This window comes from Staurois parvus, unplaced genomic scaffold (assembly GCF_062004578.1).
Source record: "Staurois parvus isolate SC_StPar_1 unplaced genomic scaffold, SC_StPar_1.0 ptg000169l, whole genome shotgun sequence".
Classification (NCBI taxonomy): domain Eukaryota; kingdom Metazoa; phylum Chordata; class Amphibia; order Anura; family Ranidae; genus Staurois; species Staurois parvus.
Genome location: NW_028317965.1, coordinates 7,691,676 through 7,717,797, shown reverse-complemented (window position 1 = coordinate 7,717,797; position 26,122 = coordinate 7,691,676). Strand labels below are relative to the sequence as shown.

The 26,122-nt window shown below is 44.3% G+C and overlaps 1 protein-coding gene across 3 annotated transcripts in view; it reads left to right on the top strand.

Moving 5' to 3' along the window:
* PSME4 (proteasome activator subunit 4) overlaps positions 1-26,122 on the top strand; it is a 243,830-nt gene that overhangs the window by 100,597 nt on the left and 117,111 nt on the right. For all 3 annotated transcript variants that reach the window (XR_016312594.1, XM_089676470.1, XM_089676469.1), the window contains 5 exons: positions 2,050-2,142; positions 9,381-9,646; positions 15,961-16,147; positions 18,016-18,105; positions 25,038-25,102. Coding sequence is in view for 2 of the 3 variants with exons in the window: in XM_089676470.1 (XP_089532596.1) it covers positions 2,050-2,142; positions 9,381-9,646; positions 15,961-16,147; positions 18,016-18,105; positions 25,038-25,102 (701 nt within the window). In the remaining variant the exon portion in view is untranslated. The remainder of the gene's footprint in view (positions 1-2,049; positions 2,143-9,380; positions 9,647-15,960; positions 16,148-18,015; positions 18,106-25,037; positions 25,103-26,122) is intronic.

Below are 26,122 nucleotides of genomic sequence, written 5' to 3'. Positions count from 1 at the left end.
CTTGGTGAGGGGGCAGTGTGATTCGCTTTTCAGCGCATTACACAATTTCCTTTTTTTTTTTTCCTTTTCTTTTTTTGCTAACCCTATTTGAAGTGCAGATAGTGACACTCCATTCATATCAATGCACAGCAGCACAGTGCAGTGACACGTAGTGCCTAACCGTCTGCAGTTGTCTGGGCTGTGCTGCAGTCCTAACAGGGCAGATAGAAAACGATTTTTTTTTGTAATATGCCCTAACAGTGACTGGTGTTTATCCAGTGTGGAAAAAGTCATGTGTGAACGAGCCCTTAATAACTTGTATTTCTTTACTTTCATTGCTGGGATTTACACCACCATACCACACAGCAAAGGCCGGGGACTGGAGACTGCAGGTTTTTTTTTACTGTAATACAACTACAACTAGTGGGGCAGCACAGTGGCTAAATGGTTAGCACTTCCGCCTGGCAGTACTAGGGTCGTTGGTTCGAATCCCAGCCACTGCACCACCTGCCTGGAGTTTGCATGTTCTCCATGTGCCTGCGTGGGTTTCCTCCGGGTACTCCGGTTTCCTCCCACACTCCAAAGACATGCTGGTAGGTTAATTGAATCCTGTCTAAATTGTCCCTAGTTTGTGTATGAATGTAAGTTAGGGACTTTAGATTGTACACCCCTTGAGGGTTAGGGACTGATGTGAATGTACGTAAAGCGCTGTATGTATGTAAAGCGCTGCGTAAATTGACGGCGCTATATAAGTACCTATAATAAATAAATACAACTAGATCTTGTCATTTCTTTAGGTGAGGAAGCAGCCATGTGACATCTGTGTCACTCTGCTCTCACCTGCTAGCATCATGTTCCTTGTTAGCACATGAACACTGCAATGCAGCTTCTCCTACTCTCAGTCAGAGCTCTGCTGCACAGGAGATTGCAAGAGGCTGATATCAAGTTGAAATCAGACACTTGTTGCTTTTAAGCAATACACTTATTTTTTTTATTAATTGAGCACATACCTGCAAACTTGCAAATGAATACCTAACAGACATTTTGAAATAAAAATAAGAAAAAACAGGAAGTATGCATGGCACTGCTTTTAAATATACAGTATATTTTGGAGAGATTAATACATTGTGAATATGGTTGGCTTTTATTTTTGCCCAGTGATTCGTTTTTTTTACGCTCTGCTGACTCCTGTTATCCAGTCATGTCCAAGCAAAAACATTTTTTTTTTTTTTTTTTTTTTTGCACATGATTAGGTATTCTTTGCAAAGTAAAATATCACCACATTCACTAAGCTGTGGGGGAAAATTCTCTTGCAAAATGTAACTTTCCTTGCAAAATGAACAGCCTATTTGCCTTTAGTAAATCAACTCCAGCACAGTGGCTAAATGGTTAGCACTTCCGCTTGGCAGTACTACGGTCGTTGGTTCAAATCCCAGCCACGGCACCTCCTGCCTGGAGTTTGCATGTTCTCCCTGTGCCTGCGTGGGTTTCCTCCGGGTACTCCGGTTTCCTCCCACACTCCAAAGACATGCTGGTAGGTTAATTGGCTCCTGTCTAAATTGTCCCTAGTATGTGTATGTATGAATGTGAGTTAGGGACCTTAGATTGTACACCCCTTGAGGGTTAGGGACTGATGTGAATGTACAATATATATGTAAAGTGCTGTGTAAATTGACGTCGGAATATAAGTACCTGAAATAAATAAACTCCAGTAAATGAAGACAGAAAGCAATAAAAACTTGACAAGGCTTCCAATCCCTCACCACAGTTTGATGTATGAATGTGACAGACGTTAGCGCCATCCAGTAGCCAAATTTTCCCAAACTACTACAATCAGGATAATAGAGCATTATGGACACGATACGGCACTGAGGATCTTAGGAAGTATTCCTAATGGACGAAATATGAAGATTTGTTTGTTGCGGCTGTGCATAGTTTTTAGACATCTAAATGTTTTTAAGTGGATAAAAAAAAAAATGAGTGTTTGCTGCTAGGTTTGACAGCTTCAGATTTCTACATCCCCCCACGTTGATCATAAACCTATAATGATATGTGTTTTGTTCTGTGCAGGGAGGACCAAGCAAGACCGTACAGAAACATCTAACGGGGCTCTTCAATAGCATTGCTTCTTTTTACCATCCGTCAAACAATGGCAGGTGGTTGGTGAGTACTCTGCCTGCATGATCAATGTAATGGATAAACTGTGTATAAAAGAAAAAGGAGTTGCTTTATGTTTGTTAAGGATGTATTCATCCCGCCTGTCTGAAGGAAAATTCTTGGTAGAGCTATGCTGTATGAAGAAAAGACCATCATGACATCCACAGAACATGACGCTGCGTCTCTTCAAGAATCTTGAGCTATTTATGACACGGCAGCTGTCACTGAGCCTCTACTAGGAAATGTCCAGTACATATACAGTACTATTAATTCCTTTCTCCTAAGGCTAGACCTATGAAGCCTAGGAACAAAAAAAATTAAAATCAGCAGCTGCAAATACTGTAGCTGTTGACTTTTTAATAAAATGACATTTACCTTTCCAAGGATCCAGTGCCATCCTCACCTTGGTCAGTTCATCACCGGTATTTGGGTCCCCAGCGCATCTTTGGTGTAGGAAGCCGGCTGTGGCTTCTTGTTGCTTCATAGCCGGCTTCCCACTGCGCATATACGAGCCGTACTGCGTTTTGTGAATGGCCCTGCAGCCTTCTGGGACTTGTGACGTGTCCTTAGAGGCTGCAGGCTGAGGTAGGGGGGGTGCCTTCTAGTTAGATTGCCTAGGTGATCCGAGTGGAAGTGGCTACCTAACAAAACTAGTACCTGCCCCCCCCCCACTCCAAAAAAAAGAAAGTGTTTTAGAGGAAGGGGGGGGGGGAAGGCAGAAAAGTGGAACTTCCCTCTTTGGGCGAAGTTCCGCTTTAATTGTGCTGCTAGGATCGTTGCCAATATTTATTGACCGTAGTAGAGAAGTCTCCAAACTGCTTGCAAATTGCACAAGATGCATGTTGTAGCAATTAGTCTTGCTTGACTGCACAATGTTCCAGTTGTATGTAATTGTTTTCCATTTCAAAATGCACATTAAACATAGGAAAACAACACCTTTTGCATCAAAAACCCTATTACTCAGATCAATTAAAAAAAACAAATTGGTAATTTGCGCAAGTGCAAAAGTATATTTTTTTCCCCCTAGTTGTTCCAGCTGTATGTACACACAACAGTTTGTCTTTATATACTTTACCATAAAAAGGGTAAACGGTCTTAAGCTGGCCATACATGTATAGATCTCTCTCCCCCCTGAGCTGTATGAGAGAAATTAATGGATTTCCTCCATCCATGCTTAACAGCATTGGATAGAGGAGTCCCTGTTGCTGGCTATTGTTTTCAACAGCTGCTGCTTAAAGCGGAACTAAACTCTCTTTTCCTTTTCAGCCACGGAAGCTGCCATCTTAGTCTTTGTTTGATTTGCAACTGCCATGGTGCTGCACATGTGATCAGTTAGGACTCCATCCAGGGGCATACATATAGGGGTTGCAGGTGTGACCTGGCCCCATGCTCCAGGGGGCCTATGCGGTCCCTTGTACACCTGCATAGTAGAAGCAGCATATAGAGGAACTGATCCCCTCAATTTTCTTTCTGCAGGAAAATGGAGGGGTTAAACTCCTCTACATGCAGCCCCGCTGCCCCTCCTTTCCACCTCCTGCTGCACCAGACTCCTGTGTACTCTACCTGCCACCCCCAAACCCCCCCGCCCCTGTCCTCCACAGCGCTGCCGAGTCCCTCCCGACAGCTGCTGTAGGGAATCTGTCAGGATGCAGAGTGGGGAAAGGGATGGTAAATGTGTCAGTACCAATCACTGACTCTGTTCATTTACAACTGAGGCATAGGAAACTGTTTACTATGCTTCAATTTATGAATGAACAGGAAACTGTGTACAGATCTATTCCTATCCATTCATTCTGTGCTGCTGAGGCTGTAGAGAAGGAGATTGAAGGTTCTGTCTTTAATATTCCTTTCTTTGTCTCAAAAGTGAAACATCATGTTTGTTTAGACCCTGTTATTTCTCCAAAGCCCCCAATGGGGCACCTAAAAAAATTATAAAGGAAAAAAAAATTGTAAAGAAAAAAAATAACAAAAATAAAATAATTCTGACACCAGTGGCAGGTCTAACAGGGTCGCAAAGGTTGCACTGTGTTCCGCCACCGTGGGGGGGACCCAACTGGGGATCAGTGGGGCCCTTTATGGTTTCTTGCACTAGGGCTCTGAAGGTTCTAGTTACACCTCTGAATCCAGCCATTTGATGCTTTGACAGTTTGCTTGAGAGCTCAATCAAATGTGACAGCATTCTCGGCATGCCAGGAAAGTAACTGTTTTATAAAACGGTTAAAATCGATGGGTTTAGTTCTGCTTTAATAACCAAACAGTGACTGCATCTGGCTGAACGCAGGCACTATTCGGTCAAGAATTTTCTGACCAGTTCCTTCGACAAAAGTCTATCAGCTTTTGTGTAGTGGTGGAGTGCCAACAGAACTGGCCAGAATTGGAACCGTGTATGGCCACCTTTATTACCAAATGGTGTTTTTAGTGTCGTTGTTTACATTTATACACACAAGACAATAATTGTTAGATCTCATCAATAATCATCCTGTGATCAGATTGTGTGTCTTCCTTGTATACCATCCCTGGAGTAATTTTCTACAACTCTTCCACACACTTGTTTTCCTTTCCTTGCAGAGTAGGCACTCTGATGAAAACTGGTTGAGAATTTAGGTGTTGCTACTAAAGTGAGAAATGTGCTATACACACACAAAGTAGTATACATACAGTATCTGCCTGCCTGGAAGTTTTGAACAGAGTGGAGAGGGATTAGATCCCCTATCAGATTTTATTGCTGCCGGTAACCCTTTTAGGGAGGTTCACCCTCTTTATTTGTCCTGTTACTGTTCTCATTGAAAGTGAAAGTAAAAGAAAATCTCAAGTTTTGTGTTGTCCCCAGAAAAGTAATAGAGGGGAAATCTTTCAATGAGGACACTAGTTCTGGGGACTTGGAAGGGGCCCTAAGACATTCCCTTAATTTGCAGGGATTTCCTCTTACCTTCTGTTTGGATATGGGACAAGAAGTGAAGGTAAATCTCCCCAATGGGACACAGATGGCTAAAATAAACTTTACAGGGGTTATAACCAAAATGAAAAATATAGCTATGCAATAAAGCAGGGCTTGAAAAAAGCCGCTCGCCTGCTTGCCAAATGCGAGTGAGCGGCTGCGAGCGGTGAGCACAGATGAAGCATGGAGCGACTGCACCTGTGCTCCACGCCTCATTGTGAAGCCGAGTTCCGGGTTTCAACTTCCAGTTTCCGGCTTCTGCGGCACCGCCACCGAGGAGACAGGTGCAGGAGAGGTCCGCTCTTCTCCGCTGAGAGGAGACACCCTCTCCACCGCCGGGGGGGACAGTAAGTACTGTATACAACATGTACTATCACTATAATGGAGTACAGGGGAGCTGGGATATACATTACTGTATACACGTCATATCACTATAATGGAGTACAGGGGAGGGGGGATATACATTACTGTATACACGTCATATCACTATAATGGAGTACAGGGGACGGGGATATACATTACTGTACACATGTCATATCACTATAATGGAGTACAGGGGAGGGGGATATACATTACTGTATACACGTCATATCACTATAATGGAGTACAGGGGGGGGGGGGATATACATTACTGTATACATGTCATATCACTATAATGGAGTACAGGGGAGGGGGATATACATTACTGTATACACGTCATATCACTATAATGGAGTACAGGGGAGGGGGGATATACATTACTGTATACACGTCATATCACTATAATGGAGTACAGGGGAGCTGGGATATACATTACTGTATACACGTCATATCACTATAATGGAGTACAGGGGAGGGGGGATATACATTACTGTATACATGTCATATCACTATAATGGAGTACAGGGGAGGGGGGATATACATTACTGTATACATGTCATATCACTATAATGGAGTACAGGGGAGGGGGATATACATTACTGTATACACGTCATATCACTATAATGGAGTACAGGGGAGGGGGATATACATTACTGTATACACGTCATATCACTATAATGGAGTACAGGGGAGGGGGGATATACATTACTGTATACACGTCATATCAGTATAATGGGGTACAGGGGAGGGGGGATATACATTACTGTATACACGTCATATCACTATAATGGAGTACAGGGGAGGGGGGGATATACATTACTGTATACATGTCATATCAGTATAATGGGGTACAGGGGAGGGGGGATATACATTACTGTATACACGTCATATCACTATAATGGAGTACAGGGGAGGGGGATATACATTACTGTATACACGTCATATCACTATAATGGAGTACAGGGGAGGGGGGATATACATTACTGTATACACGTCATATCACTATAATGGAGTACAGGGGAGGGGGGATATATATTACTGTATACACGTCATATCACTATAATGGAGTACAGGGGAGGGGGATATACATTACTGTATACACGTCATATCACTATAATGGAGTACAGGGGAGGGGGATATACATTACTGTATACACGTCATATCACTATAATGGAGTACAGGGGAGGGGGGATATACATTACTGTATACACGTCATATCACTATAATGGAGTACAGGGGAGGGGGGATATACATTACTGTATACACGTCATATCACTATAATGGAGTACAGGGGAGGGGGGATATACATTACTGTATACACGTCATATCACTATATTGGAGTACAGGGGAGGGGGGATATACATTACTGTATACACGTCATATCACTATAATGGAGTACAGGGGAGGGGGGATATACATTACTGTATACATGTCATATCACTATAATGGAGTACAGGGGAGGGGGATATACATTACTGTATACATGTCATATCACTATAATGGAGTACAGGGGAGGGGGGATATACATTACTGTATACACGTCATATCACTATATTGGAGTACAGGGGAGGGGGATATACATTACTGTATACACGTCATATCACTATAATGGAGTACAGGGGAGGGGGGATATACATTACTGTATACACGTCATATCACTATAATGGAGTACAGGGGGGGGGGGGGATATACATTACTGTGTATATTTGAACTATTTATTCTAAATAAAAATGTAATTTCATAAGCCTTAAAGGGGCGTGGTTGGGGGTGGGCCGGGGGCAGGGTTGGAGGCAGACCTGGGCAAGGTTTGGTGGGGCAACTGGTGGAGAGTAAGTTTTGTGACTGGCTAGTAGGTCTAGACTCGAAATTTTAACCCCTGCAATAAAGGAGCACCAATTGGTTATATGCAAGGGCTCGGGTGTTCTGGCAGTCTTCATCTGTAGTGGGGAAATTCTATTTTTTTGACTTTCCGAGCTTTGTGCTGTCAGACAAGTGCCAGACATTGTGAAATGGCAGCCCTCCTTAGCGTTCTTCCAAGGCACTACCAAGGGACATCAACATGCGGTGGTTAAATGAGCCTTTGTTTGGAAAATACTTGACCGCGACTTTGCACAAATAGGTGTGGGAAAGTGTAAAAACGAAACACATCAGCAGCCTTGAAGATATTGTGTAATCAGAGCTAACCTCATGACTAGCCTGCTGATGAATTGTGGTAAAACTTTGGGAAGGTAGTCTGGTTAAATGGCGTTTTCAGTAATGCCAAAAAGTAAACACTAATATGGAATTAGGGTAACGCCATATTGGTGCCCGTGATCATGTAATGGGATGGTAAGTGCACATAGGTGTGATGGTCAGCTGTTCATAGACTTTTGACAATAGAGTGTAGGTTTATGATTTATTTGCCTGATTGCAAAGGGAGACATTTATCAAAAGTTGTTGAAAGGCAAGAAATGCTAAACAGAAGCACTAGGACCCATTTTGAGACAGATTTATCACCTAGCAAGACCTCTAATGTAACAAATGAAATAAGACCAAGGGTTAGCCTCAACAGAGGTCACATCCATGATAAGGTATTATTATTATTATTATTATACAGTATTTATAAAGCGCCAATAGTTCGCTCAGCTCTGTACATTACAAAGGGGGACAGAACATGTGACAGAACAATACCAATACAATGCAAAACATGAGGGGATCGAGGGCCCTGCTCTTTCGAGCTTACAATCTAGGAGGGAAGGGATGGTGGCACAGGAGGAGAAAGCTGTGGGGGATGGAGTGGTAGGAAGAGTGGAGGAGGTCGGCAAGTTAGCAGTGGGTGGGGTAGGCTTCCCTGAAGAGATGGGTTTTCAGGGTGCGCCTAAAGGAGAGGAGAGTAGGTGATAATCTGATGGGTTGGGGCAGGGAGTTCCAGAGGATGGGTGACACCCTGGAGAAGTCCTGGAGGCGGGCATGGGAGGAGGAGACCAGGGAACTAGAGAGAAGGAGGTCTTGTGAGGAGCGGAGTGTGCGTGCTGGGCGGTACTTGGATATTAGGTCAGTGATGTAGTTCGGTAGGCTTGCTCTTTAAAATTCTTAAGTGATATTTTACCACTTTTGGGTGGACTGGCCTGGTAAATGACTACTCTGTTTCACTGTTAATGGACAGCATGACATCACATGTTTCAGTGTCCGCTCTGGTAGAGAGTAACAAATTTGTTAGCCTATATAGGAGAGGTGCAGACTCTTGAAGTGTTGGCTCTGAGGAAGAGGCTGAGTCCTCGAAACGCGTCAGCCAGTTGGTCATCCAGGGTTCCATCGTATGGACTCAGATGCTGTTTGGATTGAACACCTTGTTCATTGTGATATGCCTGTGTTTTTTTATGTCCATTGTGAGTATGATACTTTTTTCTCTCTAAATATTTTTAAACGATAATGCACTAGGTTGGTGCGCCCTCTTCTTCTTCTTTTTTTTTTTTTTTTTTTTTCATTGAGTGACTTTGAACCGCCCCGGTCTGTTGAGGGCAGCAAGCCGTGCATATTCCATAACGTTCATATTGGTTCTGCTGAGTCCATTCCCAGCACAGGAGTAAAGTGTTTTTGCTGTGTTATATCTCTCAGAAAACCAGTTTGGAGAGAATTTTGTAGGCTGCCATTGCTGACCTCTGATTCTCAGAATGCTAGCAGCCTGGCTGCCATTGTGATGCTTCAGAACTTTCTGAATCTATGACCTGAAATAAATAGAATTCTTACTTTCCTCCATTCCTCCTGTCTCCATTTTCTGCTTGCTTGTGACGCAGAAACCAGACACAACCAAGTAACTTGACATTTTCAGTAGGAGACCACCAGTAGCGACCCCCAAATTTCTCCTATTACACGTTTACTTAAAGTGGAACTTGGCTTATGTTTGCTAATTTCTGTGTCCTATCATTGTACACAAATATTTTTACACCTCTTTTTGTTTTGCTAGACAAAGCTTATGAAACTTCTGCAGAGATTGCCATGCTCTGTTGTCCGGAGGCTACATAGAGAGCGATACAAGAAGCCGTCTTGGCTAACCCCTGTGCCTGACAGCCACAAGTTGAGTGACCAAGATGTGACGGACTTTGTGGAAAGTATAATTCAGCCAGTTCTTTTGGCCATGTTCAGTAAAACTGGAAGCCTGGAGGCAGCTCAGGCTCTGCAGAATCTTGCCCTGATGCGCCCAGAGCTGGTCATACCCCCAGTACTTGAAAGGTAAATGGTTTCTGGCTTTTTCTTGTTTTCTGTGTTCTCAGTTTTGTCTGTCTGCTCTGCATATAAAGCTTTTATAATTACATGAATTTCACTGTTTGCCTTTTGTGTTAAATGACAGCAAGGGGGGCTTATTGAAGAAGACGAAATGTACTAACCCATTGCAACAGTTCAACATTCACCTTTTAATCATGTGACTTAAAGTAGAATTCTCCAACATCTCCAAAATATGTCCGTTCCTAACCCCGGAAACCACTAAGCAACTCATTCACTCCCTTATTATTTCACGCCTTGACTACTGTAACTCCCTCCTCATCGGCTTACCTCACCGCAGGCTATCCCCGCTTCAGTCTATCTTGAATGCTGCGGCCAGACTCATCCACCTTAATAACCGCTCTGTATCCGCCACCCCCCTCTGCCAATCCCTCCACTGGCTTCCGATTGCCCAATGGATAAAATTCAAAATGCTAACATTGACGTACAAAGCTGTTCATAATACTGCCCCAAACTACATCACCGATCTGGTATCCAAATACCACCCAAATTGCACTCTTACCTCCGCACAAGACCTCCTACTCTCTAGTTCCCTGGTCTCCTCCTCCTATGCCCGTCTCCAGGACTTCTCCAGGGTTTCCCCCATCCTCTGGAACTTCCTACCCCAATCCATCAGACTATCACCTACTCTCCTCACCTTTAGGCGCACCCTGAAAACCTATCTCTTCAGGGAAGCCTACCCCGCCCTCAGCTAATTACTGAACTCCTCCACTCTTCCTACCACTCCTTCCCCCACAGCTATTTCCTCCTGTACCACTATCCCCTCCCTCCTAGATTGTAAGCTCCAAGGAGCAGGGCCCTCGAACTCCTCGTGTATTGAATCCTATTGTTACTGTACTGTCTCATGTACTGTCTCCCATTATAATGTAAAGCGCTGAGCAAACTATTGGCGCTATATAAATCCTGTATAATAATAGAATTCTGGTCTAAACCTGTCTAAACCTAAACCTATTCCTACCCCCATTCTAAGCCCTATACTCGCTTGTCTGTAGAGTAGGGGAGCGCAACCTTTCGCCCGCTGGCCACATGTGGCCATCAGAGCCCTCTGATGTGACCCTTGACCCCAAACCAGAAAAGTGCACATCTATTATATCCTTCAAGTTTGTCGCGCTTTCAGAAAATGCCCAACACCTGCAAGATATAATGAAGTCCATGACAAAGCGCAGCTAGCCTGCAGGTGCACTGCACCGCACCTGTGTTGCAGGTAAACTGCAGTGCATTAGTGTGAAAGCAGCCTTTTACGGGGCTCAGGACAGTAAAGGCTTGTGTATATTTGCAGTTTGGGGGTGGTAAAACCCCATAGTTGAGTTGTTTTCACCACACACCCCCAACCACAGGTGTAGCATCAGGGGTCGCAATGGTGACCTCGTCCCATGCTTCAAGGGGCCCTGTGCGACCTCCCTGTCACATTGTTTTATACTTGAACAGGAGGGACAGCAGGGGTGACCTATACAGGAACCGATCTGCTGCATTTTCCTCCTGCGACCTCTACAATCTGGCTTCTCCTCCTCTCTCTCCCACCAGTATTCAACAGCTGCAGGAGGAAAATGATTTTCATGCTATATCATGGTATTTTATCAAAATAAAAAATTGAATTTCTGAACAATTTTATTTCATTGTGGCCCATGATTAGTTACCAAATCACTTAAGTGACCCTTGCTGAAAAGGTTGAGCATCCCTGCTGTAGAGGAAAGATGTATATACTTACCTAATCTAAGGGTGCTCTGTTCTGGTCACATGATCTGGTCACTGCAGACAATGGATGTCCTATAGTATGTCTGAGGGTGATGTCACCACCAAGGCTCTGCAGCCATTGTCACTGCTCTCTCCTCTCCCCTCAAGCCAGCTACTGGGGAGATCACATGACTGGACCGGAGTGAATTAGGTATACACATCTTTCCGCGTCAGGCTAGGTAGTAGAACGCTTAGAATAGGGGTGGGAACAGATATAAGCTTGGGTTTAGACCGGATTCTTACTTTAACCTCCTTAGCGGTATTCCCGAGTGTAGCTCGGGGTAAAATGTCAGTACCAAAAGCGGTAACCCCGAGCTACACTCGGGCTTACCATGCGGCGTTGCTCAGGGGGTCCCTGCAGAGCTTACCTTGTCCTTCGCTCCCACGATGCGTCCCCTGCAGCGTCCCCGGGCCATCTCCTCCGGCCGATGCTGGCATCCGGCTTCCATGTTCCGGTCCCTGTGACGTCGGGATGTACGGGCGCCGGAACCTGCAACAAATTTGAAATTTTTAAAAAATGTCATTTTTTTTAAAAATGACTATTACATAGTAAAACATTGCTGTTTCAATGCATTTCACATACATTTTGTCCCTACTGCTTTGTCCTGTGCCCTGTCTGCATTTTGACTGTTCTTTCTGCCTGGAAACTTAGAAAAGTCCATGGCATCCAAAAAGCGTCCCTTTGGGTCAAAAGCGGTTTTAGAACAGCGATAGTAAATCAGAACCACTTGCAGAATTGAGTGATAATGATTTGTGGGGAAATTCGTCATCAGACACTGAAAACAATTTTGCGATTTTGCTCAGCGATGTGCGAATTTGCCTCTGTATTTCAAATGTCAGTGTTTTTGGTTTGATTATATTATTGAATTAAATTTATTATTATATTATTATTTTTTATGATTATTTATTAAATTATAATTTATGATTTCGTGTTTCAAATTTTATCCTACCCGGGATGTTTACTAGACTCTTGTTCGGACAGATTTCAGTGAGTTATTCCTAAAAATTACAGCCTACAATAAAAAACTACATATTTCCATGCAAAAAAACTGCTGGTACTGCTTTCAGCACAAAAAATCGGCAATAATCATACCGCCAGGGAGGTTAAACAGAAACCTGATTGATTGTCATGGTATTTTGAACTTCAGCTTTGCTATTGGTGCTGCTTACATATTAGGTCTGAAGATATTTTTGTTTTATCACTCTATTTGTGTTTTAGGCCCCGTTTTACATCTTGGCGTCTGTGATCTCAGGCAGAATCGCTGCTATTCTGACTGTGATCCCAAAACACTCTGCAAAAATGACAAAACACAACTTACATGTTCGGGTGCCAAGCATTTTCGATGGTACCTATATGCGGTGTGCTTCTGCCACGATTGTCGCACTCTTCTTTTCTGCATCAAGCTTCACCCTATGCAGTTTGCCACGATTGCAGCGTGATTTATCTTGTGACAGTTGCGCCAGAACTGCGCTGAGTTTCGGTGCCATTGAACAGGCGTGGTGCGAGTTGTCATTTTTGCAGAGCACTTTGGGATTGCAGGCAGAATCGTGGCTATTCTGCCTGAGATCGCAAATGAACAGATGTGAACGGGGCCTTAGAGGTGAAATAACTTTGGGGATAGGTGGATCAAATTTTACAACCCTCATCCTGTTAAAGGGAACACACTGTATAGTGGATAGGTAGGCAACCTTAGCACTCCAGCTTTTGTGGAACTACAAGTCCCATGGGACATTGCAGACTTTGACAGCCACAGATATGACTTCCAGAGGCATGATGGAATTTGAAGTTTTATCACAGCTGAGTGAGGTACTGAGGTTGCCTACCCCGGTATAGTATAATTAACCACTTGAGCTCCTGAGGATTTACCCCCCTTAATGACCAGGCCTTTTTTTGCTGTTTGGCGCTGCACTAATTCAAATGATAATTGCGCGGTCATGCAATGCTGTACCCAAACAAAATTTACATCCTTTTTTTTCACACAAATAGAGCTTTCTTTTGGTGGTATTTTATCACCTGTGTGCTTTTTTTTTTTTTTGCGCTATAAACAAAAAAAACACGAAAATTTTGAAAAAAAAACAATATTTTCTACTTTCAGCTATAAAAAATATATCGTAAACTCAAAGTTAGTCATAAATTTAAGCCAAAATGTATTCTGCTACATGTTTTTGCTAAAAAAAATCCCGTGCATTAGCGGGCAAACTGGCGCTATATGGGAGGGGCGCTAACACTATCGGAAGTCACCAGTGACACTAATACAGTGATCAGTAAAAATCTGTTCACTGTAATCAATGACACTGGTGACAGGGCAGTGAAGGGGTTAACTGGGGGGGGGGGGAAATCAAGGGGTTAAATGGGATTACTGGTGTACTGGCGGGCAAACTGGCACTATCTGGGAGGGGCGCTAACACTATTGGAAGTCGCCAGCGACACTGATACAGTGATCAGTAAAAATCTGTTCACTGATCAATGACACTGGTGACAGGGCAGTGAAGGGGTTAACTCGGGAAGGGGGGGGGGGGCGGGCGATCAAGGGGTTAGACGGAATTACTGGTGTATTAGCGGGAAATCTGGCGCTATCTGGGAGGGGCGCTAACACTATCGGAAGTCGCCAGCGACACTGATACAGTGATCAGTAAAAATTGGTTCACTGATCAGTGACACTGGTGACAGGGCAGTGAAGGGGTTAACTGGGGGGGGGGGGGGAGAGATTAAGGGGTTAAATGGGATTACTGGTGTACTAGCGGGCAAACTGGCGCTTTCTGGGAGGGGCACTAACACTATCGGAAGTCGCCAGCGACACTGATACAGTGATCAGTAAAAATCGATTCACTGATCAGTGACACTGGTGACAGGGCAGTGAAGGGGTTAACTGGGGGGGGGGGGCGATCAGGGGGTTAAATGTGTCCTAGGTGTGTTCTAACTGTGTGTATGTGCTGTTTTACTCACTGTTTGGATGTCTTCTTTGTCTGGAACGGAATGTGTCCAGGCAGAGAAGAATGACATCATATCCTGTCCTGTGTAAATGTAAACACAGGACAGGATAGGACAAGGACCGATTATCTAATTTCAGCCAGACATCACTGGCTGAAATCGAATGATTGATCCCTCCGGGATCAAATGGTGTCACCCGCGGGTCGGCGGGAGCGCCCCCTGCCGGCGAAAACGCCGGGAGCGCGGAACCCGTTTTAAAACACGGTTTTGCGCCCCAGTGCCGCCCTGCACATGTATATATACAGTGGCAGGGCGGCAAGTGGTTAAAAAAAAAAAAAGCTTCTTATTTGTATTAGTTGGCTAAAAGTATAATATTACTTACAAATAATGTTTTTTTTCATACACCCAACTGATGGGGCTTTAAGCTTCTTTTCACGTTTCCATTTTTTTCCTTGCCTCCTGTAATAAAAAGCCTGCTGCTTACGGAGCTCAGCAGCTCAAGCTAAAAATTATACATCCAAGCAATATCTGTGAGAGTAACTACTCCCTTATAAGATGGCTCTGTCCATGTGTCTGAAAGAGGCTAGCTCAGCAATGGGCAAACTACGGCCCGGCGGACCTTTTAATCCGGCCCGCGGATGTGGCTGTCAGGATGTGTGTAGGCGGGGCAGCGTGACGAACGTGAGGGGAGCTAGGCTCCTCTCACAGTCCGCCCTGAAGACCGGAACGGCGCGGGAACACGGCGAGAGGAACGCGCGGAGCAAAGGTAAGTGAATTGACACAGGGGGGACTTGGCTTACTACATGGGGGGGAATAGTACTGTGGGGGATGAAATACTATATGGGGGATGAATTAATATGGGGAATGAATTACTATAGGGGGGATGAATTACTATGGGGGTTGAATTACTATATGGGGGATGAATTACTATATGGGGGATGAACTACTATGGGGGATGAATTACTATATGGGGGATGAATTACTATATGGGGGATGAATTACTATATGGGGGATGAATTACTATGCTTACTATGGGGGAATATTACTATACTTACTATGGATGACACATACACATCATTCATCTACTCTTGGTCCGGCCCCCGGGTCCAATATATGAACCCATTGCGGCCCTCAAGTCAAAAAGTTTGCCCACCCCTGGGTTAGCTTCTGCCTTCTACTATATATAATATAAACCTATAGTGGTCTAAGAAATGTATTATTACTATTGTTATTTTATTTTTATTATCCAGGATTCATATAGCACCAACAGTTTGAGCGGTGCTTTACAAAATCAAAAATAATGGGAGATAGTAGGGTTACAAAACAGTTTAGGGCAAGAGGGTTAGGAGGCCCGTGCTTCTGCAAAACAACAACAAAATCAAATATATATAATCTTTTCTTCTCTCTCCGGCAGAATAAGAAAAAAAAAAAAGTACACGTTAACTTAGTTAGCCATCAAATAATGACATAGCTGGCATGATATGCAAGCAATGTTGATGCTTGCAGGCATTGAGTATTGCTAAAGCTTTATATAGGCTTTTAGCCCAGTTTTGTGTCTAAGCTTACATTCTGGTCTGCTTTCCTCCTCTATATTCAGAACTTATCCAGCTTTGGAAACACTAACTGAGCCTCACCAGCTTACTGCAACGCTAAGCTGTGTCATTGGGGTGGCACGCAGCCTGGTCGCTGGTGGCAGGTGGTTCCCAGAAGGCCCAACACACATGCTACCTCTTTTGATGAGAGCTCTCCCTGGCGTGGATCCAAATGACTTTAGTAAATGCATGGTAGGTACTGCATGTTTGTAGCCAAACAGAGCTAATAACAGTGTAGTAGTGGTTTGATTTATATTGTATATGTGGTATCACGCAATTTTATAATTACAGAAATTTTCGCTTAAAGTGGTTGTAAACCCTCACATGTAGCCAGTGAAATGACTGGCCCCAGGTGATACACAGAGATGAAATAAATCCTACAGAAGTTGTATCTGTCGATCTACATCCGTCTTTCACCCCTGTATTCAAAGTATAGAATATACACTGGATCTCTCAGCTTTAACCACTTGCCCGCCAGAGAATTTACCCCCCTTCCTGACCAGGCCATTTTTGCGATACGGCGCTGTGTTTCTTTAACTGACAATTGCACGGTCATGCAGCGCTGCACCCAAATGAAATTTGTCCTTTTTCCCCACAAATAGAGCTTTCTTTTAGTGGTATTTGATCGCCTCTGCGTATTTTACTTTTTGCTCTATAAACTATAACTATAAAGACCAACCATTTTTAAAAAAAAACAATATTTTTGACTTTTTGTTATAAAACATATTTAGTAAAAAAAATGTAAAAAATCAAATTGCATCATAAATTTAGGGCAAAATGTATTCTGCTACATGTCTTTGCTAAAAAAAAAATCCCAATATAAATTAATTGGTTTACATGAAAATTATAGTGTCTACAAATAGCGGTGTATATAGACTGGAATTTGTATTTAAATTTTTTTTATACCAGTAATGGTGGTGGGCATTCTGACACTGAGGGGGAACTGTCACTGACATCCCCAGTGACACTAATACAGTGATCAGTGCTAATAAAAAGCACTGACACTATACTAATGGCACTAGGCAGGAAGGGGTTAACATGTGGGGCGATCAAAGGGTTAACTGTGTGCTTTACTAGAGAAAAATACTGCTTAGTATTGCTCTGCTTTGTCGGTGCTGACAGGGGAGAGAGCTGTGTTGTTTACACACAGACCTCTCCCCTTTTCACTGTTCCTCGGCGATAGCCGGGTGGCGGCGGGAAATCCCCAGCCAGGACTCTGTGATCGACAGCTGTAGCCACAAATGGCGCAGTCAGGACTGCATGCGCGAGCGCCTCCTACCCAGAAATGCGCGCGCGTGTGTGTGTATAATGTATGTAGACGTAGTTCTGCTACAGGGTGGTGTGGAACTGGTTAAAAAGCAGGGGACTGGAGCTGAAGTTACATCAGTGAGGAGAACTCTCAGAGCTGATTGAAGGAAAGGGACACACCCCCCTCCACAAAGCACACAGGAACAGAGCTGAGACTATCAATCACAGGCTGTGCCCTCCCTTGTCTCCATTTTTCTCTTGGTGTCAGGAAAAATTGTCAGAAGTGACTCATGTTTATAACAGAGGAATGAGGCAGCAGACAGAAATGAAAACTAGTGCTCTGGATTGAGACATGCACACACTATAGAGAGATATGCTTTGTTCATGTCTGAGATTTACAACCACTTTATGAACCCTGGTAAGAGCTAGTACATTTTAGAACCATATATTTCTGAAACACTTAAACCTTTGATCCTTTGCTGTTGAGAACAGTGGGTTTTTTTTTTTTTTGTGTGTTTTCTGGTCATCTGCCAAAGACATTTCTTTGTGTGCAGCTATCCCTCTCAGCATACCATTGTCTAGAAGAGAATTCAGTCTTCATGTCTGTGAAGACCAGTAGCTAGCAGTTGCAATGGATGATGTAATGTGATCATCTGATCACCTGTGTATTTTGAACACACCTAACTAGACAGCTTCTGTAGTGCATTAGCCTAGGGTCTGTTACTGATAAGTTTTTTTGTTTGAAAATCTCCTTTAATCACTACAAACTTCGATTGGCGATCATTTTATTTCATTTTATGTCTTCTAAACAGATCACATTCCAGTTTATTGCAACATTTTCCACTTTGGTGCCTTTAGTAGATTGCTCATCTGTGCTTCAAGAGCGAGATGATCTTTCAGAGGTAAGTGTATTTTTGCACAATGGGATTTAGCAAGGGGAATGTAAAAAAAATATATATGTAATTATATTAAATATACACTGATTAAAAAGTGTTCCTTTCATTTTTTTGAGCAGAGTATAGCATCAAGTCAGTTAAACTCCTGGGATATTGATCTGGTCAGTTAAGTAGCAGAGGGGGTTGTTAATCAGTTTCCGCTGCTTTGGTGTTAATGAAATTAACAACAGGTGCACTGGATGGGCAACAGTGAGATGACCCCCAAAACAGGAATGGTTTTACAGATGGAGGCCACTGACATTTTTTCCCTACTCATCTTTTCTGACTGTTTTTCACTAGTTTTGCATTTGGCTAGGGTCAGTGTCACTACTGATAGCATGAGGCGATACCTGAACCCTACAGAGGTTGCAGAGGCAGTCCAACTCCTCCAGGATGGCACATCAATACGTGCCATTGTCCGAAGGTTTGTTGTGGCTCCCAGCACAGTCTCAAGAGCAGATGGCGATTCCAGGAGACAGGCTGTTACTCTAGGAGACCTGGACATGGCCATAGAAGGTCTGTAACCCATCAGCAGGACCGGTATCTTCTCCTTTGTGCAAGGAGGAACAGGATGAGCACTGCCAGAGCCCTACAAAATGATCTCCAGCAGGTCACTGGTGTGAATTTTTCTGACCAAACAATCAGAAACAGACTTCATGAGATTGGCCTGAGTGCCCGACGTCCGCTAGTGGGCTCTGTGCTCACTGCCCGACACCATAGAGCTTGATTGGCATTTGCCATTGAAAACCAGAATTGGCAGGTCCACCACTGGCGCCCTGTGCTTTTCACAGAGGAGAGTAGGTTCACCCTGAGAAGCCGTGGAGAACGCTATGCTGCCTGTAACATCGTTCAGCATGATCGTTTTGGTGGTGGGTCAGTGATGGTCTGGGGAGGCATATCCATGGAGAATGTACAGACCTCTACAGGATAGACAATGGCACCCTGACTGCCATTCGGTATCGGGATGAAATCCTTGGACCCATTGTCAGACCCTACGCTGGTGCAGTGGGCCCTGGGTTCCTCCTGGTGCACGGCAATGCCCGGCCTCATGTGGTGAGAGTATGCAGGAAGTTCCTGGCGGATGAAGGAATTGATACCATTGAATGGCCCCCACACCCGCCTTACCTAAATCCAATAGAACACCTCTGGGATGTCATGTTTCGGTCCATCCGACTCTGCCAGGTTGCACCTCAGACTGTCCAGGAGCTCAGTGATGCCCTGGTCCAGATCTGGGAGGAAATCCCCCAGGACACCATCCATCGTCTCAGGAGCCTCCCCCGACATTGTCAGGCATGCATACAAGCACGTGGGGGCCATACAAACTACTGAGGACCATTCTGAGTTGCTGCAATGAAATTTCAGCAAAATGGACTAGCCTGCTGCATCATTTTTTCACTCCAATTTTCAGGGTGTCTTTGAATTCAGTCCTCTGAATTTTCATCACACGCATGCTTGCGTTCCTAACACATTACCCCGTCCATATCAGTATAGATATCCAGCAGGAGATATTTCCCCATTGAGATCTGATGTGTTTTCCTTTAATTTTTTTGGTGTGTGTTGGCCTTCTCTGTATTCCTGCTATATCTTCTGCTATTGGCCCTATAGCTCTACGTATTGTGACAAGTTGGGGGTTGTTTAAAGCAGAACTATACTTGCATTGGATCCCGCAATGCGCTGTCCTGGAGCTCGCTGACATCTTCTGGCGGACAGCTGGCTTCCGGCCTCGAACGCCAGCCACTGTCATTGCCCGGGCCGGGATGACGTCACTCCTGTGCATTCGCGGGAGTTCTGCCAAATTTGGCATTGCTAAATTTGTACAGTGAGCTGCTCCTGCGTGCTCACTGTACAGGGGTGGACAGGCAGGTAGGGAGCTTTAATGCAGAAGAGACAAAGCAGGTCTTTTCTGAAATAAAAATCCTGCCTGTTCGCCTTTTTTATTTATTACCTAAAGTTCTTCTTTAACTCAATGTTAGTGGAAAACCAGTGAGTTTACTCCATGCCAGAAGGGTCTTTAAGGGCTCTTTCTGCCCACTTTTATTTAAAGCGGAACTATACTCACCTCAGTTCCAGCGATGCGGCGTCCCTCTGCTACCTACCTGGCCGCTGAGATCTTCGAGCGGCCAGCTTCCGGGTCTTGATTACAGGCTGCTGTCATTGGCCTGGCGGAAATGATGTGTCACTCATGCATGGGAGTTCAGGCACATTCGGCATTGCTGAATTTGTACAGTGAACTGCGCATGCACGGCTCACTTTACAGGAGTGGACAGGCAGGTAAGTAACTTTAATGTAGAAGAGACAAAGCATATCTCTTCTGCCTTAAATTTCCTGCTTGTCTGCCAATTTTTATTTTTTGTTAGCTATAGTTCCACTTTAAAATGGTCAAGAAAAGTTCAACACAAGACATCAGTTGCTCACACAGGGTTTCCACCATCAATAAGACATAAAAACAATGTTAAGCCTCGTGGCTCTCTTTGCAGCTCTGCTGCTCAGGCCTCGTGCTTTGGTCCTTCAGACCATCAAACACTCTTCCCAGTGTGTTCCCTTGTCTCTTTCCTTCAGCTCCCTGCTGCTCCATCTCTCACAGGCTCAGGCCGTGGTCAGTCTTGCCCTGGACAGCACGCTGCAAACATGCACCGCTCTGCTCCCAAACACACTGACTCCCGGAAGGGAGGAGCCCCCAACTCTAATCCTGGCTCTAATATGAAGCCAGCACACACCTGTCCCATAAGTGTGCAAAACCTGGCCTAGGCTGCCATTTTCCACAGTGGCATGGCCTCACCCTGCCACAGTATTCAATATGTCAGTGGTTGTCAGCTTGCTATATATGGTGGCCTCAAATGCACCTCCTGATTTTATCAGTGGGCTGAATGTTAGAGTAAACATATTTAATGTTACAGAAGGTGGTCAAGGACTGTGGAAATGGGGGTATCATCCTGCTCTGCTGTTGTGTTCGGACGACAGGGAGACTGCCATCAGCATGCAGGGAACTGTGCTGTCGGCTACAGCCGGTGGCAGTGATTGTTGGAGAGAAACTTGACAGGCTGGTTGTACACAAGTTGATCAATAGATCGATGTGTGTACAACCAGCCTGCCCATACGTGGATTGACATTTTGACGCATGAATGGCTGTTCTTAGTACCAAAAGGTTGCAGGTTGGGTGCCAGAATATTATGCAAAGGGGGGGGGGGTCAACAACCAGTAGATCGCAGACAGGTGACTGGTAGATCACGGTCAGGGCTTGCTGACCCACCATTCCTGCCATCAGAATGCAGGGAACTGTGCTGTCGGCTACAGCCGGTGGCAGTGATCGTTGGAGAGAAACTTGACAGGCTGGTTGTACACAAGTTGAGCAATAGATCGATGTGTGTACAACCAGCCTGCCCATACGTGGATTGAAATTTTGACACATGAATGGCTGTCCTTAGTACCAAAAGGTTGCAGGTTGGGTGCCAGATTATTATGCAAAGGGGGGGGGGTCAACAACCAGTAGATCGCAGACAGGTGACTGGCAGATCTCGGTCAGGGCTTGCTGACCCACCATTCCTGAGCATCAGAGTGCAATGCAGAGGGACTTCCTGTAAAGAGGGAGCTGTAGTAGGGAGCAAGAGCCGCATAAGCCAATGCCTCCTCTGTAGTGCTGGCTCCTGTCCCATGCTGAGTGATATGGACTTCACTCCACCTCTTATCCCGGCTCTTGGTCTCCAGAGTGGTGCCAGCGAGTTTGCTGTGCTTAGCCATAGACTTCTATTATACGCTGCAGTTTTGGTGCACTTTCAGAAAATGCACCACACCTGCAGGATATAATTGAAATCTATGGCAAAGCGCAGCTAACCCAGGAGAGGTACGGATGAACTGCACCTGTGGAGCAGGTACACCGCTGCACATCAGTGTGAAAGCAGCCTTATAGGGGGCTCAAAATAGTAAGGGTTCATTTACATTTACAATTTGGGGGGTGTAAAAACCCAATAATTAAGTGTTTTTATCGCCCGTGCCCCAACCACACCCCTTTTTAGCTGCAGTGCTCAGGGGTGTACACATGCCGCAGCAGGGGTGTACACGTCGCAGCCGCAGCAGGAGTTATCTGCCCTGTCGTGCTTGGTGGGTGTAGCTCCTGCCAAGCATAACCCTTTCAAATGAATGAGGCCGCTCTGCAAGTGCCCTGCAACCTTGTGCAGTACAGAAAACAAGGGATTATATCAGGAAGCGTTATGTTGCTTTCTCACCACCTGCTTTAACCCCTTGGACTGCAGAAGCATGCAGTTGTGGGGCTCTTGCACAGTGGCCCCATTTTCTTGAGTGGATCACGATTGGCAGGCAGTAGCACCCACCAAAAGCAAAAGAGGGCTTAATTCCTTTTATGGCATGTGTATGCCTTTGGTTGCTACCTCAGCAGCTAAAATTGGTAGGGATTGGGGGTGATAAAACCGCAACTCAGCTGCAGGGTTTTACCACCACCAACTTTTTGTATGAATGAGCCCCAAGGGTGCTACTGTCAAATGCAACGAAGGGCTCATTTACAAGTGAAGCAGACACTGCTGCTCCTCAGAAAAGCCATCCGACTGTGTTTGACAGGTGGTGAGGACGCGATGTGTTGCCTCTTCACCACCTGATTTAAACCCATGATTGCCGTGCAATGCACGCGATTGTGACAAGATAGTACAGCAATTAGAGGTTTAAATCGGGTGTGAGGAGGTAACACTGTTCAACACTGTGCCCGGTAATCTTTAACTTCTCCCATGTTGTTTGGGTAAATCTCCACTACTTTAACCACCTCCCGTGCCAGACGGTGGCAATGCAGGGTCGGGTGGCCGTTTATAAACGGCCTCCCCGCACCCTGCTTGTGCGCGCTCCCTGGGAGCACGTAGCACCACAATCTGGTGCCCCCCGGACACAGTGGAATACCGATTGTCGGACAGGACCTCTGTGCGAGGTCCCGATCATGTGATCACTGATTGGCCAATCAGTGATCACATGCAGTGTAGTAAGCAATGATGTCACTTCTGACATCATTGCTTACTATGTGTGAAATCTGTGAATGATCACAGAGATCACATAGTACAAGGCTATTTACAACAGCCTTGTACCATGTGACAAGCTGTGACCAATCACAGCTCACTCAGTAGTTCTCAATGGCTGCAAGAATGCAGTTAGAGAGAAGGAGAAATTATTGCTTTTACAGCCTTTTTGGGTGTAAAAGAAATCAGTGTAAAAATAATGTTCATCACCATGGTGACACTTTACTGCTAGGGTGACTGTATGTAAAAAAACAAAACACAAAAACCCATAAATAATAATATAAAAAAATAAAGAAAAAGTAAAAAAGTTTAAAAATTATCATTTTTGGTTATAAACTTTGGGTTATTGTTTTTTTACTAAAAAGTTAATGGAATAAATTTTGGCCAATATTGATGATGGAATACTATTTATTTTCAAAATTTTATAAGAAAAACACTTTTTTTTCAAAATGTTTGGACTTTTTCATTTACATAGCAAAAAAAAAATAAAAATCCCAGTGGTGAATAAATGCCACCAAAATAACGTTTTATCTGTCTCAAAAAAATGCTAAAAAAATTCATATGGGTACAGTGTTGCATGACTGCGCAGTTGTCATTCAAAGTGTGATGGCGCTGAAAGCTGGAAATTGGCCTGGACAGGAAGGGGGTGAAAGTGTCCGGACTGGAAGTGGTTAAGGTTGCCTACCTCTGATGTAAATAATCAGAAGTACTCCAAAATGATAAGTACTTGTGTGTTAGTTCAGAAGTACCTGGGGCAAGATCCAGCTGAGGTCAAACGTCCCATTTTTATCTGCATTAACCACTTCCAGACCGGACACTTTTACCCCCTTCCTGTCCAGGGCAATTTTCAGCTTTCAGCGCTATCACACTTTGAATGACAATTGCGCGGTCATGCAACACTGTACCCAAGTTAATTTTTCACCATTTTTTTGAGACAGATAAAGCTTTATTTTGGTGGTATTTATTCACCACTGGGATTTTTATTTTTTTTGCTATGTAAATGAAAATGTCCAAAAATTTTGAACAAAAGTGTTTTTTTTATAAAATTTTGCAAATAAATAATATTTCATCATAAATCTTTGCCAAAATGTATTCCGTTATCTTTTTAGTAAAAAAAAAAAAAAACAAATTAGTTTATAACCAAAAAGTATAATTTTTAAACATTTTTTTTTTTTACATTTTTATTTTATTTTTTTATATTATTTTTTATTTATTTTTTTTACATACTGTCACCCTAGCAGTACAGTGTCACCATGGTGACACTGTACTACTTGTGGGGGGTGATGAAGATTTTTTTTTTTTTTTTTTACAATGATTGCTTTTACACCCATATAGGATGTAAAAGCAATCATTCTCTTTCTCTCTGTGTGCATTCCTGCACTCATTGAGAAGTACTGAGTGAGCTGTGATTGGTCACAGCTTGTCACATGGTACAAGGCTGTTGTGAATAGCCTTGTACCATGTGACCTCTGTGATCATTCATAGATTTCACACGTAGTAAGCAATGATGTCACAAGTGACATCTTGCTTACTACTTTGCATGTGATCACTGATTGGCCAATCAGTGGCCGTAAAGAGGTCCCGTCCGACAATCGGTGTTCCACTGTGTTCCGGAGGACACAGCAGGCACCAGATCGCGGTGCTGCGCGCTCCCAGGGAGCGCGCACAAGCAGGGTGCGGGGAGGCCGTTCATAAACGGCCACCCGACCCTGTACTGCCACTGTCCGGCCGTTTATATGCAACGGCCGGTCGGGAAGTGGTTAATTAAAATTCTGTTTCATATATTGTGAAGAGCGCCTTGTATGGCAGAGCCACTAATGTCATTTATCTTTTCCTGTACATTTTATTGGGGCTCCTGGTTTACTAACCTCTGTCTCTGTGCAGGTGGAGAGGGAGCTGTGCTCAGCCAGTGCAGAGTTTGAGGACTTTGTGCTCCAGTTCATGGACAGGTGAGTACAATGCGTTCTGCAATTAAGAGACTCTGGCCAGACCATTCATTTCAACGAAAATCCTCCCAGAGAAGTGTATTTGATTATTTTTTTTTTAATTTTATGTACCTGTAAAAGCTTCCCTTGTGTAGACATCCAAAAGCACCGAGGCTGCTGCAGGGTGTTAGCGATGTCAGCAGCCCCAGAAATCACCCAAGTGACATTCTGTTAGAATCCCCCATGGTCCTCACCCAGCTACTACATAAAAGTTTATGTAGGTATGGGAGGGTAGAGGAGCTGGGCCAGCATACAGAATAACAAGACACTTCTAGAATAGGAGGGGGCTATGACTAGTAAGGAGGGAGGTGGGCTGTTTTCCTGAAGTAGTGAAATGTTCTCTCATGTTCTAAGGCACACTGCAAGTCAATAAAACGTGTGTGTGAAAAGGAAAAATGCTGCAAGTAAGCATTTCAAATACTTGATTTTTGTGCTTTTGCCTGCAATTTTGTAACAGGGTTTCTTTAACCCCTTGATGCCGATGTATCCCAAATATGCGGCCTGACAGAACTGGGCTTTTTTCCGCGGGGCCGCATAGTTGCATACCTGTCTTTCTGCTGCGTTCCTGTTTTTCTGTACAAAGACCGCATTCTAATAATCGGGACTCCTGATTCCGGGTCACATGATCGCTGTGATAGCCTCTGATTGGCTATCACATTGATCAGTCCCTGTACAGCCCGGCCCCTTGTTTTTTTGTTTTTTTTCTCTCTATGAATGGAGGAGAGAGATGCATTGTATCCCTCTAACTCCTGGCAATTTTGTAAGTTAGTGACAGGGTTTCTTTAACCCCTTGATGCCCATGTAACACAAATATGCTGCCTGAAAGAACAGGGCTTTTTTCCTTGGGGCCGCATATTTGCGTACCTGTCTTTCTGCTGGGAGCGCGCCACACGGCGGCACTCCCAGCACAAAGACAGTGTTCTAAACGATTGGGACTCCCGATTCCGGGCCACATGATCGCTGTGATAGCCTCTGATTGGCTAT